This window comes from Oncorhynchus mykiss, chromosome 8 (assembly GCF_013265735.2).
Source record: "Oncorhynchus mykiss isolate Arlee chromosome 8, USDA_OmykA_1.1, whole genome shotgun sequence".
Classification (NCBI taxonomy): Eukaryota; Metazoa; Chordata; class Actinopteri; order Salmoniformes; family Salmonidae; genus Oncorhynchus; species Oncorhynchus mykiss.
In genome coordinates this window covers 54,378,519-54,392,287 of record NC_048572.1, presented here as the reverse complement: position 1 = coordinate 54,392,287, position 13,769 = coordinate 54,378,519, and the positions used below count along the sequence as shown (strand labels likewise).

Genomic DNA, 13,769 nt, shown 5'->3' with positions numbered 1-13,769 from the left:
CCATCCTTGATTAGGCCCACTGTACAGTCCACGGAGCTTTATGGCACAGTCAGAAATGGTTTAGCACAAGTGCTTACCCTTCCTGATAATATTATGTCAGATGACATTCAACTGAATGCTTTTCATTTGCAATTGATGTAATGAAGAACAGCAAGTACTCTACTACCGTATACACCACAGCAATAGTTATTTTGTGAATTTCTTACAAAAATACAGAAGAGGCTAACTCTGACATTAGTGATTTAATCACAGGATTAGACCTGTTCTGAAGTAGAGAATACAGATACCGAACACAAGATAAAAAACGTCATATCATTCATTATTCATCACATTATAAATATTGATTGTATATGCAATAAATTACCTGAGATATTAACACGTGATTGAGGTACATTTATCAAAGAAAACATATTTTTTCCTCCTTATATTGTACACTATAGTAATATACAGATATTGTACAATTTCACAACAAATATTAATGACAGACAAAAGGGGAGCTGGAGCTGGTCCAATAAACGGCACACTACATTAACCATTATGTCAAAGCGAGAGTGATTGGTGAGGTGAATAAGGAACTAAAAGGGGAACTATTGAAAATAGTGAGAAGCAGCCAATGGTATGGCTGTCAGGAGGACTTGGCTTAAAAGCACACGTCCATGCACACTGGATACACAAAGATGTTTCTCTCATCTACAGCACCGTTCATTGGACCATTACTCTTGTTTGTGAAATGCAGTCAAACATCCACACCCAGAGCCATAGATATACTATCCATGGATAGAGCCATGGCTCTGCCTATGTTTATTCACATACTCTTCCTTTCTCTAGTTTCTACAACAGTGGAGTGCCGATGCCCCTCTCTTTAACTAACGCTCCCCAGACTACCATGGGTAGATGCTGATTATGTTTTAAGTGCTTTATCTGTCCATTGAGGACAGCAGCAGTGAGTTGAGGACAAAGGTCACCGGAAGTCTTTCTTTAGTGAGCATGCTGATGGTGCTGGTGGCTGCAGTGGTGGCGGTGATGGTCATCACCCTCAGCTTGACCCACAAGCTCCAGCATCTCCCCCACTATGGCCTGCAAGGCTCTGCCTAGGTCCTGGGCATTGTAGGGCTTCCCCAGAGGAGGAACGTGAACGAACGCTGACCTGCCCTTCCCCAGGTACAGTGACGTGTAGTAGGTGTAGTCACATAGGTATCTGACAGGGACAGAGGTTGAGTTAGGGTAAGATAGATAAAAAGAGGCATTAGCTTTTATCAGAATCAATGGATTTGCCATTCAGGTGAATAGGATTTCTGAAGCAGAAACTAAAATGAGAAATTCAGATTATAAAGGCATACACCACCCAAATTTTGGCATAGCACTATCTTATCAATACCTAAAAAGTATGCTACAATTACAGATTTGGATGTTCCTAGATAGAATACATTTGTAATTTGAGTAAACTATCCCTTTAATGGAGTTTCATTGAAAAAAAGTAAGGGATCATAAATAGTGCAGTATTTTTTATTTATTTTTTTATTTCACCTTTATTTAACCAGGTAGACCAGTTGAGAACAAGTTCTCATTTACAACTACAACCTGGCCAAGATAAAGCAAAGCAGTGCGACAAAAACAACACACTGTTACACATAAACAAACGTATAGTCAATAACACAAAATAAAAAATAATAGAAAAATCTATGTGTGCTAATGTAGAAGAGTAGAGAGGTAGGCAATAAATAGGCCCTAGAGGGGGGAATAATTGCAATTAAGCATTAATACTGGAGTGATAGATGTGCAGATGATGATGTGCAAGTAGAGACACTGGGGTGAAAAAGAGCAAAAGGGTAAGTAATAATATGGCGATGATGTAGTCGGGTGTGCTATTTACAGATTGGCTGTGTACAGGTACAGTGATCGGTAAGCTGCTCAGACAGCTAGCTGATGCTTAAAGTTAGAGAGGGAGATACAGTGGGGCAAAAAAGTATTTAGTCAGCCACCAATTGTGCAAGTTCTCCCACTTAAAAATATGAGAGAGGCCTGTAATTTTCATCATAGGTACACTTCAACTAATGACAGACAAAATGAGAATAAAAAATCTAGAAAATCACATTGTAGGATTTTTAATGAATTTATTTGCAAATTATGGTGGAAAATAAGTATTTGATCAATAACAAAAGTTTCTCAATACTTTGTTATATACCCTTTGTTGGCAATGACAGAGGTCAAAAGTTTTCTGTAAGTCTTCACAAGGTTTTCACACACTGTTGCTGGTATTTTGGCCCATTCCTCCATGCAGATCTCCTCTAGAGCAGTGATGTTTTGGGGCTGTTGCTGGGCAACACGGACTTTCAACTCCCTCCAAAGATTTTCTATGGGGTTGAGATCTGGAGACTGGCTAGGCCACTCCAGGACCTTGAAATGCTTCTTACGAAGCCACTCCTTCGTTGCCCGGGCGGTGTGTTTGGGATCATTGTCATGCTGAAAGACCCAGCCACGTTTCATCTTCAATGCCCTTGCTGATGGAAGGAGGTTTTCACTCAAAATCTCACGATACATGGCCCCATTCATTCTTTCCTTTACACGTATCAGTCGTCCTGGTCCCTTTGCAGAAAAACACCCCAAAGCATGATGTTTCCACCCCCATGCTTCACAGTAGGTATGGTGTTCTTTGGATGCAACTCAGCATTCTTTGTCCTCCAAACACGACGAGTTGAGTTTTTACCAAAAAGTTATATTTTGGTTTTATCTGACCATATTACATTCTCCCAATCTTCTTCTGGATCATCCAAATGCACTCTAGCAAACTTCAGACGGGCCTGGACATGTACTGGATTAAGCAGGGGGACACGTCTGGCACTGCAAGATTTGAGTCCCTGGCGGCGTAGTGTGTTACTGATGGTAGGCTTTGTTACTTTGGTCCCAGCTCTCTGCAGGGCATTCACTAGGTCCCCCCGTGTGGTTCTGGGATTTTTGCCCACTGTTCTTGTGATCATTTTGACCCCAAGGGGTGTGATCTTGCGTGGAGCCCCAGATCGAGAGAGATTATCAGTGGTCTTCTATGTCTTCCATTTCCTAATAATTGCTCCCACAGTTGATTTCTTCAAACCAAGCTGCTTACCTATTGCAAATTCAGTCTTCAAAGCCTGGTGCAGGTCTACAATTTTGTTTCTGGTGTCCTTTGACAGCTCTTTGATCTTGGCCATAGTGGAGTTTGGAGTGTGACTGTTTGAGGTTGTGGACAGGTGTCTTTTATACTGATAACAAGTTCAAACAGGTGCCATTAATACAGGTAACGAGTAGAGGACAGAGGAGCATCTTAAAGAAGAAGTTACAGGTCTGTGAGAGCCAGAAATCTTGCTTGTTTGTAGGTGACCAAATACTTATTTTCCACCATAATTTGCAAATAAATTCATTAAAAATCCAACAATGTGATTTTCTGGATTTTTTTTCTCATTTTGTCTGTCATAGTTGAAGTGTACCTATGATGAAAATTACAGGCCTCTCTCATCTTTTTAAGTGGGAGAACTTGCACAATTGGTGGCTGACTAAATATTTTTTTGCCCCACTGTATAAGACTCCAGCTTCAGAGATTTTTGCAATTCGTTCCAGTCATTGGCAGCAAAGAACTGGAAGGAAAGGAGGCCAAAGGAAGTGTTGGCTTTGGGGATGACCAGTGCAATATACCTGCTGGAGCGCGTGCTACGGGTGGGTATTGCTATGGTGACCACTGAGCTGAGATAAGGCGGGGATTTACCTAGCAAAGACTTATAGATGACCCGGAGCCAGTGGGTTTGGCGACGGATATATAGTGCGGGCCAGCCAACGAAAGCATACAGGTCGCAGTTGTGGGTAGTATATGGGGCTTTGGTAACAAAACGGATGGCACTGTGATAGACTGCATCCAATTTGCTGAATAGAGTGTTGGGGGCTATTTTGTAAATGACATCGCCGAAGTCAAGGATCGGTAGGATAGTCAGTTTTACGAGGGTATGTTTGGCGGCATGAGTGAAGGAGGCTTTTTTTGCGAAATAGGAAGCCGATTCTAGATTTAATTTTGGATTGGAGATGCTTAATGTGAGTCTGGAAGGATAGTTTACAGTCTAACCAGACACCTAGGTATTTGTAGCTGTCCACATATTCTAAGTCAGAACCATCCAGAGTAGTGATGCTAGTCGGGCAGGAGGGTGCGAGCAGCAATCGGTTGAGAATCATGCACTTGGTTTTACTAGCATTTAAAAGCAGTTGGAGGCCACAGAAGGAGTGTTGTATGGCGTTGAAGCTCGTTTGGAGGTTTGTTAGCACAGTGTCCAAAGAAGAGCCAGATGTATACAGTATGATTGGTTGATTGAGAGTAGAGTCTAGCACATCACTCACCGGCCGGCGTCCTTTGATACCGACACTGCCACACCCAGCCTTGAGGAGTTGACCCTCTTGCATACCAGGTCCATGTCTATGACTGAATCGATGCATTCAGGGCCCCCCTCCATACAGCACTGAGAGTCTGGACAGAAGCTGCAGTTGTCCACCCGCTTGTAGCCGTGGTTGCGGCCACATTTCTCCAAGGTGACCGTGGTGGCTATGCCAGAGACTCCGACATGGACCACCAACTGTTGACCAGCGGAGAAGAGGATGTGTGGGGTGGGGGTTGTTAGCGGGAATTTAAAGAGATTATTGTATTCACTGTAACATGAGATACTGAGTAATATCAATAAAGGCAATAAATGATGTCATTATGTTTACATCATACAGTAGAAATAAATAGCCTACTGTATGTCATACAGTAAGTGTGCAGACTGTCAGGGCTTTTATACCATGCCATAAATAAATATAAAAGTGAGGAACAACACTTGACTCTTGCTATGATTTCTTTTGGCTACCTGTGGCTGGTGCTGTTTCCATAGAGATGGAAGCAGACTTTGAACTGCCTGGTACTCCACTGGCACCTCACAGATGTGCAGATCCACATTCTGAGCCAAGCCTAACCGCTCCAGTTCCTGTACACAGAGGAAACAGGAAGGGTGCGAGAAACCACAAAACCAATTTGATTTGCTAAAGCTTTATTATACCTCTTGAGTTGTGCATCATTGTTTTAAAAACCTGTTGATTTTATACCTGTGTAGTGTGCCGTGATAACACTAATAACTGTAGTAACAACATTCACACATTGTTAAATAGGTATTTGTGCTATTCTTTATTCCACTTGTGTAATAAAGAAAAACGCTAAACTCCATTACTATGTAATTACATTTAATGTTATACAACTGTGTTACTAAATAATAACAGTGTTACTATGTAATTACTAAATTACATTTCATGTGATACAATTTTGCTACTAAATAATAGCAGTGTTACTACTTACTGATGTACACGTGCAATCAGTGTTACCAATAAGTTTAGACCTCCTAATGATGCAATGATGCGCCTGTCACGTTCTGACCATCGTTCGTGTGTGTTTTCCTTGTTTTAGTGTTGGTCAGGACGTGAGCTGGGTGGGCATTCTATGTTGATTGTCTAGTTTGTCTATTTCTATGTCTGGCCTGATATGGTTCTCAATCAGAGGCAGGTGTTAGTCATTGTCTCTGATTGGGAACCATATTTAGGTAGCCTGGGTTTCACTGTGTGTTTGTGGGTGATTGTTCCTGTCTCTGTGTTTTCACCAGATAGGGCTGTTTCGGTTTTCGTTACGTTCATTGTTTTGTAGTGTTTGTATCGATTCGTGTTTTACGTTTGTTTATTAAACATGGATCGCAATCTACACGCCGCATTTTGGTCCGACTCTCCTTCACATACAGAAAACCGTGACAGCGCCTTGCAGAGCACTCGAACTCACGTACCTGTACTGCCACCCAGCTAGCATTGATGGTGTGATCTCCAAAAGGTTCAAACCCTAAAAAAAAAACAGATGATATTGATAGCCTTTTAAAGTCATCGCATAGCAACACCAGTATACCCCAACGCCGGTGGGAAACACTGTTTTTATAGCTGGCTGCTTTATCACTCTAGGCCTATGTAAATGAGAGTGGCAAGACTCTTCATTCAAAGTCTAAAGGTTAGATCAAGTTAAATATTATCCATTACAACAGCTGACACCTACAGTCAATTGTCAAACAATATATGCCAATCAGTGTATGGGTTTTATAGATGAGGTGACACTATAGGCTGCTATAATTTTCATTTTAGTTGTATAGGAGAAGACCAGACTTCTTGTCAATACATAATTCACAGGAGTATCACACCGCAACAATGTCTCCATGAATGGCTGAATGACTACATTGCCGCCTCTGTCTTGATATGCTTGTCATTGGTTGGTTTGCTCTTCTGCTTCATCACGGAGTTGAGTTTCGTCGGCTATCTGACAGACAGACATTTCCTGAATGGAAGATGACAATACTGTACAGTAGTTTAAAAATAATTTAGTTTTCAAGGTGTAGAAACAACATTATAGGTTAAAGTCATTCAAACCTAAAATGGTTATTCTTATGGCTCAAATAGTGCAGGCAACTAATTTCAATCAACAGTTTGGTGAAAACTGACAGCAAACTATCCGCAATTTACATAAATTAATTACCTGTCACTATTACCGTGCTTTTAGTCGCCATAATTTGTGAGTTATTGTAAATTCTGCAAAGATTTCATCAATTATTTCTTAACGCCGTTGAGTTGAGAATTCCTCCTCGGTTCTCTTTCGCTATCTATTGATTCGTTATTTTTGCAGGAGCTCAAGCGTTCTCGTTCTTTCTTCGACGCTTTGACAACACTGTACATACACCTCAACATCCTGCGGTCTATCGCCATCTACTGGAATGGCATGCATGCAGGGCCGGCTCTCTCGACCAATCAAGGCCACCAACCCAATAGATAAATAAAATACAAACAAAAAAATATGAGTAATTTAGCAACGCAATTTGCTATTGAGAGTAACAATAGTAGAATACATCAGGATGGCATCATTTGGCAGTTTCTCTCTTGTTTTGTCAGTCACATACAAATGACCTCAATTACCTCGACTAACCTGTTTTTATTTTTTTTATTTCACCTTTATTTAACCACATAGGCTAGTTGAGAACAAGTTCTCATTTACAACTGAGACCTGGCCAAGATAAAGCAAAGCAGTGCGACATAAACACAGAGTTACCCATGGAATAAACAAAAGTACAGTCAAAACACAATAGAAAAGTCTATATACAGTGTGTGCAAATGAAATAAGATTAGGGAGGTAAGGCAATAAATAGGCCATAGTGGTCAAATAATTACAATTTAGCAATTAAACTCCGGAGTGATAGATGAGCAGAAGAGGAATGTGCAAGTAGGGATACTAGGGTGCAAAGGAGCAAATAAATAAATAACAATATGGGGATGAGGTAGCTGGGTGGGCTTTTTACAGATGGGCTATGGGCAGGTGCAATGTCCTGTAAGCTGCTCTAACAGCTGATGCTTAAAGTTAGTGAGGGAGATATGAATCTCCAGCTTCAGTGATTTTTGCAATTCGTTCCAGTCATTGGCAGAACTGGAAGGAAAGGCGGCCAAAGTAAGTGTTGGCTTTGGGGATGACCAGTGCAATATACCTGCTGGAGCGCGTGCCACAGGTGGGTGCTGCTATGGTGACCAGTGAGCTTAGATAAGGAAGGTGCTTTACCTACCGATCGCTGCCTACACCTGCCCGCCCGTCCAGCATCACTACTCTGGAAGGTTCTGACCTAGAATATGTGGACAACTACAAAAACCTAGGTGTCTGGTTAACTGTAAACTCTCCTTCCAGACCCACATTAAGCATCTCCAATCCAAAACTAAATCTAGAATCGGCTTCCTATTTCGCAAAAAAAGCATCCTTCACTCATGCTGCCAAGCATACCCTAGTAAAACTGACTATCCTACCGTTCCTCGACTTCGGCGATGTCATTTACAATATAGCCTCCAACACTCCACTCAGCAAATTGAATGCCATCTATCACAGTGCAATCCGTTTTGTCACCAAAGACCCATATACTACCCACCACTGCGACCTGTATGCTCTCAGTTTTACGAGGTTATGTTCGGCAGCATGAGTGAAGGATGCTTTTTTTGCGAAATAGGAAGCCGATTCTAGATTTAATTTGGGATTGGAGATGCTTGTACCCCGCACATTGACTTAGTGCCGGCACCCCCTGTAAATAGCCTCGCTATTGTTCTTTGATTGTGTTACCTATTTTCTTCTACTTTAGATTATTTAGTAAATCATTTCTTAACTTATTTTTCTTAAAACTGCATCGTTGGTTAAGGGCTTGTAAGTAAGCATTTCACGGTAATGTCTACACTTGTTTTATTCGGCACAAGTGACAAATACAATTTGATTTGACATGGATAATTGAGTGACTGTCAATGTAGGTAATGTGTAAAGTGACTATGCATAGATAATAAACAGCGAGTAGCAGCAGAGTTTTTAAAAAAAGGGGCGGATAATGTAAATAGAGTAGTCATTTGACTGTTCATCAGTCTTGTGGCTTGGGGGTAGAAGCTCTTAAGGAGCATTTTGGACATAGACTTAGGTCCAGCCTATGACGAGGGTGGCTGGAGTCCTTGACAAGTTTTAGGGCCTTCCTCTGACACCTCCTGGTATAGAGGTCCTGGATGGCAGGAAGCTTGTCGGTGATCAGACCTACCACCGTTGTGTCATCAACAAACTTAAAGATGGTGTCGTGCTTGGCCACAGAGTCGTGGGTGAACAGGGAGTACAGGAGGGGACTGAGCACGCACCCCTGAGGGGCCACCATGCTGAAGATCAGCGTGGCAGGTGTGTTGTTGCCTACCCTTACCACCTTGGGGCAGCCAATTGGAATTCCAGGATCCAGATGCAGAGGGAGGAGTTTAGTTCTAGGGTCCTTAGCTTAGTAATGAGCTTTAAGGGCACTATGGTGTTGAATGCTGAGCTGTAATCAATGAACAGAATTCTCATGTAGGGGTTAATTTTGTCCAGGTGGAAAAGGGCAGTGTGGAGTACAATAGAGATTGCGTCATTTGTGGATCTGTTGGGGCGTCATGCGAATTGGAGTGGGTCTGGGGTTTCTGTGATGATGGTGTTGATGTGAGCCATTACCAGCCTTACAAAGTACTTCATGGCTACAGACGTGAGTGTTACGGGTCGGTAGTCATTTAGGCAGGTTACCTTGGCATTCTTGGGCACGGGGACTATGGTAGTCTGCATGTAGGTCAGGGACAGGTTGAAAATGTCAGTGAAGACACTTGCCAGTTGGTCAGCGTATACTCTGAGTACACGTCCTGGTCATCCGTCTTGTCCTGCGGCCTTGTGAATTGTTGATCTGTTAAAGGTCTTACTCACATCGACTACGGATAGCGTGATCACACAGTCGTCCGCCACAGCTGGTGCTCTTATGCATGCTTCAGTGTTGCTTGCCTTGAAGTGTGCATGGAAGTAATTTAGCTAGTCTAATAGGCTTGTGTCACTGGGTAGCTCGAGGCTGGGCTTCCCTTTGTCAGCTAACAATTTTGAGATTGGTAGTTAGTCTAGCCAGCTATCTAAACTTGTAGTAATCATGGCCGATCATTTTGTTAGTCATTCTCACTCAGATATCATATGAACATGGCATAAGTCATGGCAAAATGTGTAGAATTGCAGGAAATTAGCTTTAAAACTGAGAAAACAAATATCTCTGTTCCATGGCAAAATTAGTAGAATTGCATGAAATTTGTTATGAAATTGCAACATTTTCTCTGTGCCCAATTATCTTTAAAACTTGTTTTGCCGCAAGGTGGGGGGGTACCCAACCAAATCTTGCCCAGGGCCCCCAAAATGCTAGAGCTGACCCTGCATGCATGCTCCCATAGTTCATTCTCCTGAGTTTATTGGCTTGACTAATTTTCTTTGCCTATTGTTGAAATGACACATGCGATGATCAATTTGTAAAGTCTGTCTAAAGCCAGAAGATAGCAAATGTATATTAATAAATGTTTGTATTTATAAGGCATTTCAAGTTTTCTTTTCACTATCAGATGTATTTTCCTCATGCATTTATAATCTCTTCATTTGGTAACATTGGCACTTTGCATATAATAAAATGTAAATAATATTTAAAAAATCCCAACTTCCAAAATGAGGACAGGTTCAGCAGAATAGAGCAATGTCAGCTGTAGAGGCCTTTAAATTCATAGGACCTGATAGGGTTTGCATTTAGCCATTTATAAACTTCATTACAAAAAAGGGAAATGTTGTTTGTTACATCTCACTTCAGCTATCTTCTCAGCTTTATCACATATGTAAAGCAAAATATGAATCCATTAATTGAATTTGATAATAAAGGCACTCCCATGTTGATATCTGTTCACCATAATAACATGGTTTGTGTTCAGGCCACACCCCTGTTTCGGGACATGACTCATACATTCTAGCCTGATTTTAAATGCCATGCTGATTCTGGATGAATAAAGAAAAAAGGCAGTTGTTTCTGACAAAATAGGAAACGTTTGGTTGGTTTGAGTAATCTATTCCAAGAAAGAGACATCAAAGGGAGATGATTTCACTAAAGGAACATATTTTAATTGATGACATCCTAACCATATGTATTTTTAATGTATAATATTCTGAAGAATGCTGGAAGATGTAAATCTGGAGATTGTCTCTCACCAATAAACACACACACAATCACACACACATACTGCCCGATCCTCCATTCACCACCCACGCATCCCCCCCCCCCCCCTCCCCGCCCCATTCATTCACCTGCTCTTGCGTCACAGCCTATGTCAATGTTGCCATGGAAACAAATGATGCCCTTGCTATTCTGTGGTGCTGATGCAGCCAGTCTATGGACGTCATTACTTTTTACTGGGGGAATTTGGCTATTTTGGCTGCCTACCACCCTGCTGCGCCGGGCTATTCATAGGAACAGCAGACCGCCATCACCCTTTACAGTCTTATTGGCCTAGAGCTTGAAACCATTTTTCATCACTCCTTATTTCTCACTCGGGCTTTCTGGTCTGAGGTGGCATATCTCTCATGCTTAACCAGTCTAATATTGTGTTTCCAGGCAGATTAAATATCATTTGCAATAACCAACAGAAGAGCTATAAGCTAACCATTCACATTTTTTTGGTTAAGTTCTTAGAAAATAACAGCCAATGTTTGACTAAGAAAAAACATGGTTTCCATTTCTCTCTGCAGTATTTCCTTCCTCTTTTTTGTTAAAACCTATAGGTAATTGCATCCTCAATAAAACGCCCCTTAATCTATTTGGCGAAGCTGTACCGTCTCTCTTAGAAAAGTGCTTGGATTGAAAGACACAGTATTAAACCATTTTTGAGATCAAATGTTTCCACTCAGTGTTTGACTGCACACCTATTACTGAGCCCATGTTAATGAATTCTTACAGGGCAGGGTGCCTTGTAAGAACTTGCCGACGAGTAGGTAAACCACCACTTCCCTCCGTATTATTGGCCAATGTGCAATCACTAGAAAACAAACGGGACGATCTAGGATTAAGACTATCCTACCAACGGGACATTAGAAACTGTAATATCTTATGTTTCACCGAGACTTGGCTGAACGACGACACAGATAATATAGAGCTGTCTGGCTTCTCCGTGCATTGGCAGGACAGAGCAGCTATGTCTGGTAAGATGAGGGGTGGGAGTGTGTGTCTATTTGTCAATAACTGCTGGTGCGCAATGTCTAACATTAAAGATGTCTCAAGGTATTGATCGCCTGAGGTAGAGTACCTTATGATAAGCTGTAGACCACACTATCTACCAAGAGAGTTCTAATCTATATTATTCGTAGCCATCTATTTACCACCACAAACTGATGTTGGCACTAAGACCGCACTCAACGAGCTGTATAAGGCCATAATCGGCACTCCTAGTGGCCGTGGACTTCAATGCAGGCAAACTTAAATCTGTTTTACCTAATTTCTACCAACATGTCACATGTGCAAACAGAAGGTGAAAAGAACTAACTCTAGACCACCTTTACTCCACACACAGAGACGCATAGAAAGCTCTCCCTCGCCCTTCATTTGGGAAATCTGACCATTATTCTATCCTCCTGAAACCTGCTTACAAGCAAAAACTAAAAGCAAGTAGTACCAGTGACTCACTCAATACGGAAGTGGTGAGATGACGCGGATGCTATGCTACAGGGCTGTTTTGCTAGCACATATGTTCTGGAATTCATCCAATGGCATTGAGAAGTATACCACCTCAGCTTCATCAATAAGTACATCGGCGACGTCGTCCGAACAGTGACCGTATGTACATTGCCCAACCAGAAGCCATGGGTTACAGGCAACATCTGCACCGAGCTAAAGGCTAGAGCTCCCGCTTTCAAGGAGCGGGACCCTAATCCGGACACTTATTAGAAATCCAGCTATGCCCTCAGATGAACCATCAAACAGGCAAAGCAACAATACAGGACTAAGTTTGAATCCTACCACACCAGCGACTACACCGGCTCAGTTGTGGCAGGGCTTGAAAAATATTACGGACTACAAAGGGAAACACAGCCGCGAGCTGCCCAGTGACACGAGCCTACCAGAGGAGCTAAATTACTTCTATGCTCGTTCGAGGCAAGTAACACTGAAGCATGCATGAGAGCATCAGCTGTTCCCGGACGACTGTGTGATCACGCTCTCCGTAGCTGACGTGAGTAAGACCTTTAAACAGGTCAACATTCACAAGGCTGCAGGTCCAGACAGATTACCAGGACGTGTACTCCGAGTATGTGCTGACCAACTGGCATTCACTGACATTTTCAACATGTCCCTGTCGGAGTCTGTAATACAAACATGTTTCAAGCAGACCACCATAGTCCCTGTGCCCAAAAAACACTAAGGTAACCTGCCTAAATGACTACCGACCCGTAGCACTCACGTCCGTAGTCATGAAGTGCTTAGAAAGGTTGGTATTGGTTCACATCAACACCATTATCCCAGAAACCCCAAAGCCACTCCAATTTGCATATCGCCCCAACATATCCACAGATGAGGCAATCTCTATTGCACTCCACACTGCCCTTTCCCACCTGGACCAAAGAAACACCTATGTGAGAATGCTATTCATTGACTACAGCTCAGCGTTCAACACCACAGTGCCCTCAAAGCTCATCACTAAGCTAAGGACCCTGGGACTAAACACTTCCCCCTACAACTGGATCCTGGACTTCCTCACGGGCCGCCCCAGGTGGTAAGGGTAGGTATCAACACATCCGCCACGCTGATCCTCATCACGGGGTCCCTCAGGGGTGCGTGCTGAGTCCCCTCCTGTACTCCCTGTTCACTCATGACTGTATGGCCAGGCACAACTCCAACAACATCACGTTTTCCGATGACACAATAGTGGTCAGCCTGATCACCAATAACGATGAGACAGCCTATAGGGAGGTCAGAGACCTGGCCGTGTGATGCCAGGACAACAATCTTTCCATCTGTACTGGGTATGGCCCAGTACATCACTGGGGCCAAGCTTCCTGCCATCCAGGACCTCTATACCAGGCGGTGTCAGAGGAAAGCCCTAGAAATTGTCAAAGACTCCAGCCACCTTAGTCATAGACTGTTCTCTCTACTACGGCAAGAGGTACCGGAGTGCCAAGTCTAGGTCCAAAAGGCTTCTTAACAGCTTCTACCCCCCAAGTCATATGACTCCTGAGCAGCTAATCAAAGGGCTACCCAGACCCCTCTTTTACACTGCTGCTCTCCGTTTATTATCTATGCATAGTCACTTTAACTCAACCTACATGCATATATTACCTCAATTACCTTGACACTGTACCAGTACCCATGTATATAGCCTTGTTATTG

General features: G+C 42.6%; 1 protein-coding gene across 1 annotated transcript; it reads right to left on the bottom strand.

Moving 5' to 3' along the window:
• Window positions 1–211: 211 nt before the first annotated feature.
• Window positions 212–6,738, bottom strand: LOC110530136 (pyroglutamyl-peptidase 1). The gene is made up of 5 exons (XM_021612978.2): window positions 6,554–6,738; window positions 5,820–5,872; window positions 4,863–4,979; window positions 4,360–4,592; window positions 212–1,198 (listed from the first exon to the last, which is right to left on the bottom strand). The coding sequence occupies exons 1-5, from the start codon at window positions 6,582–6,584 to the stop codon at window positions 979–981; spliced, it is 654 nt and encodes a 217-aa protein (XP_021468653.2). The 5' UTR covers window positions 6,585–6,738; the 3' UTR covers window positions 212–978.
• Between the last annotated feature and the right edge of the window lie 7,031 nt (window positions 6,739–13,769).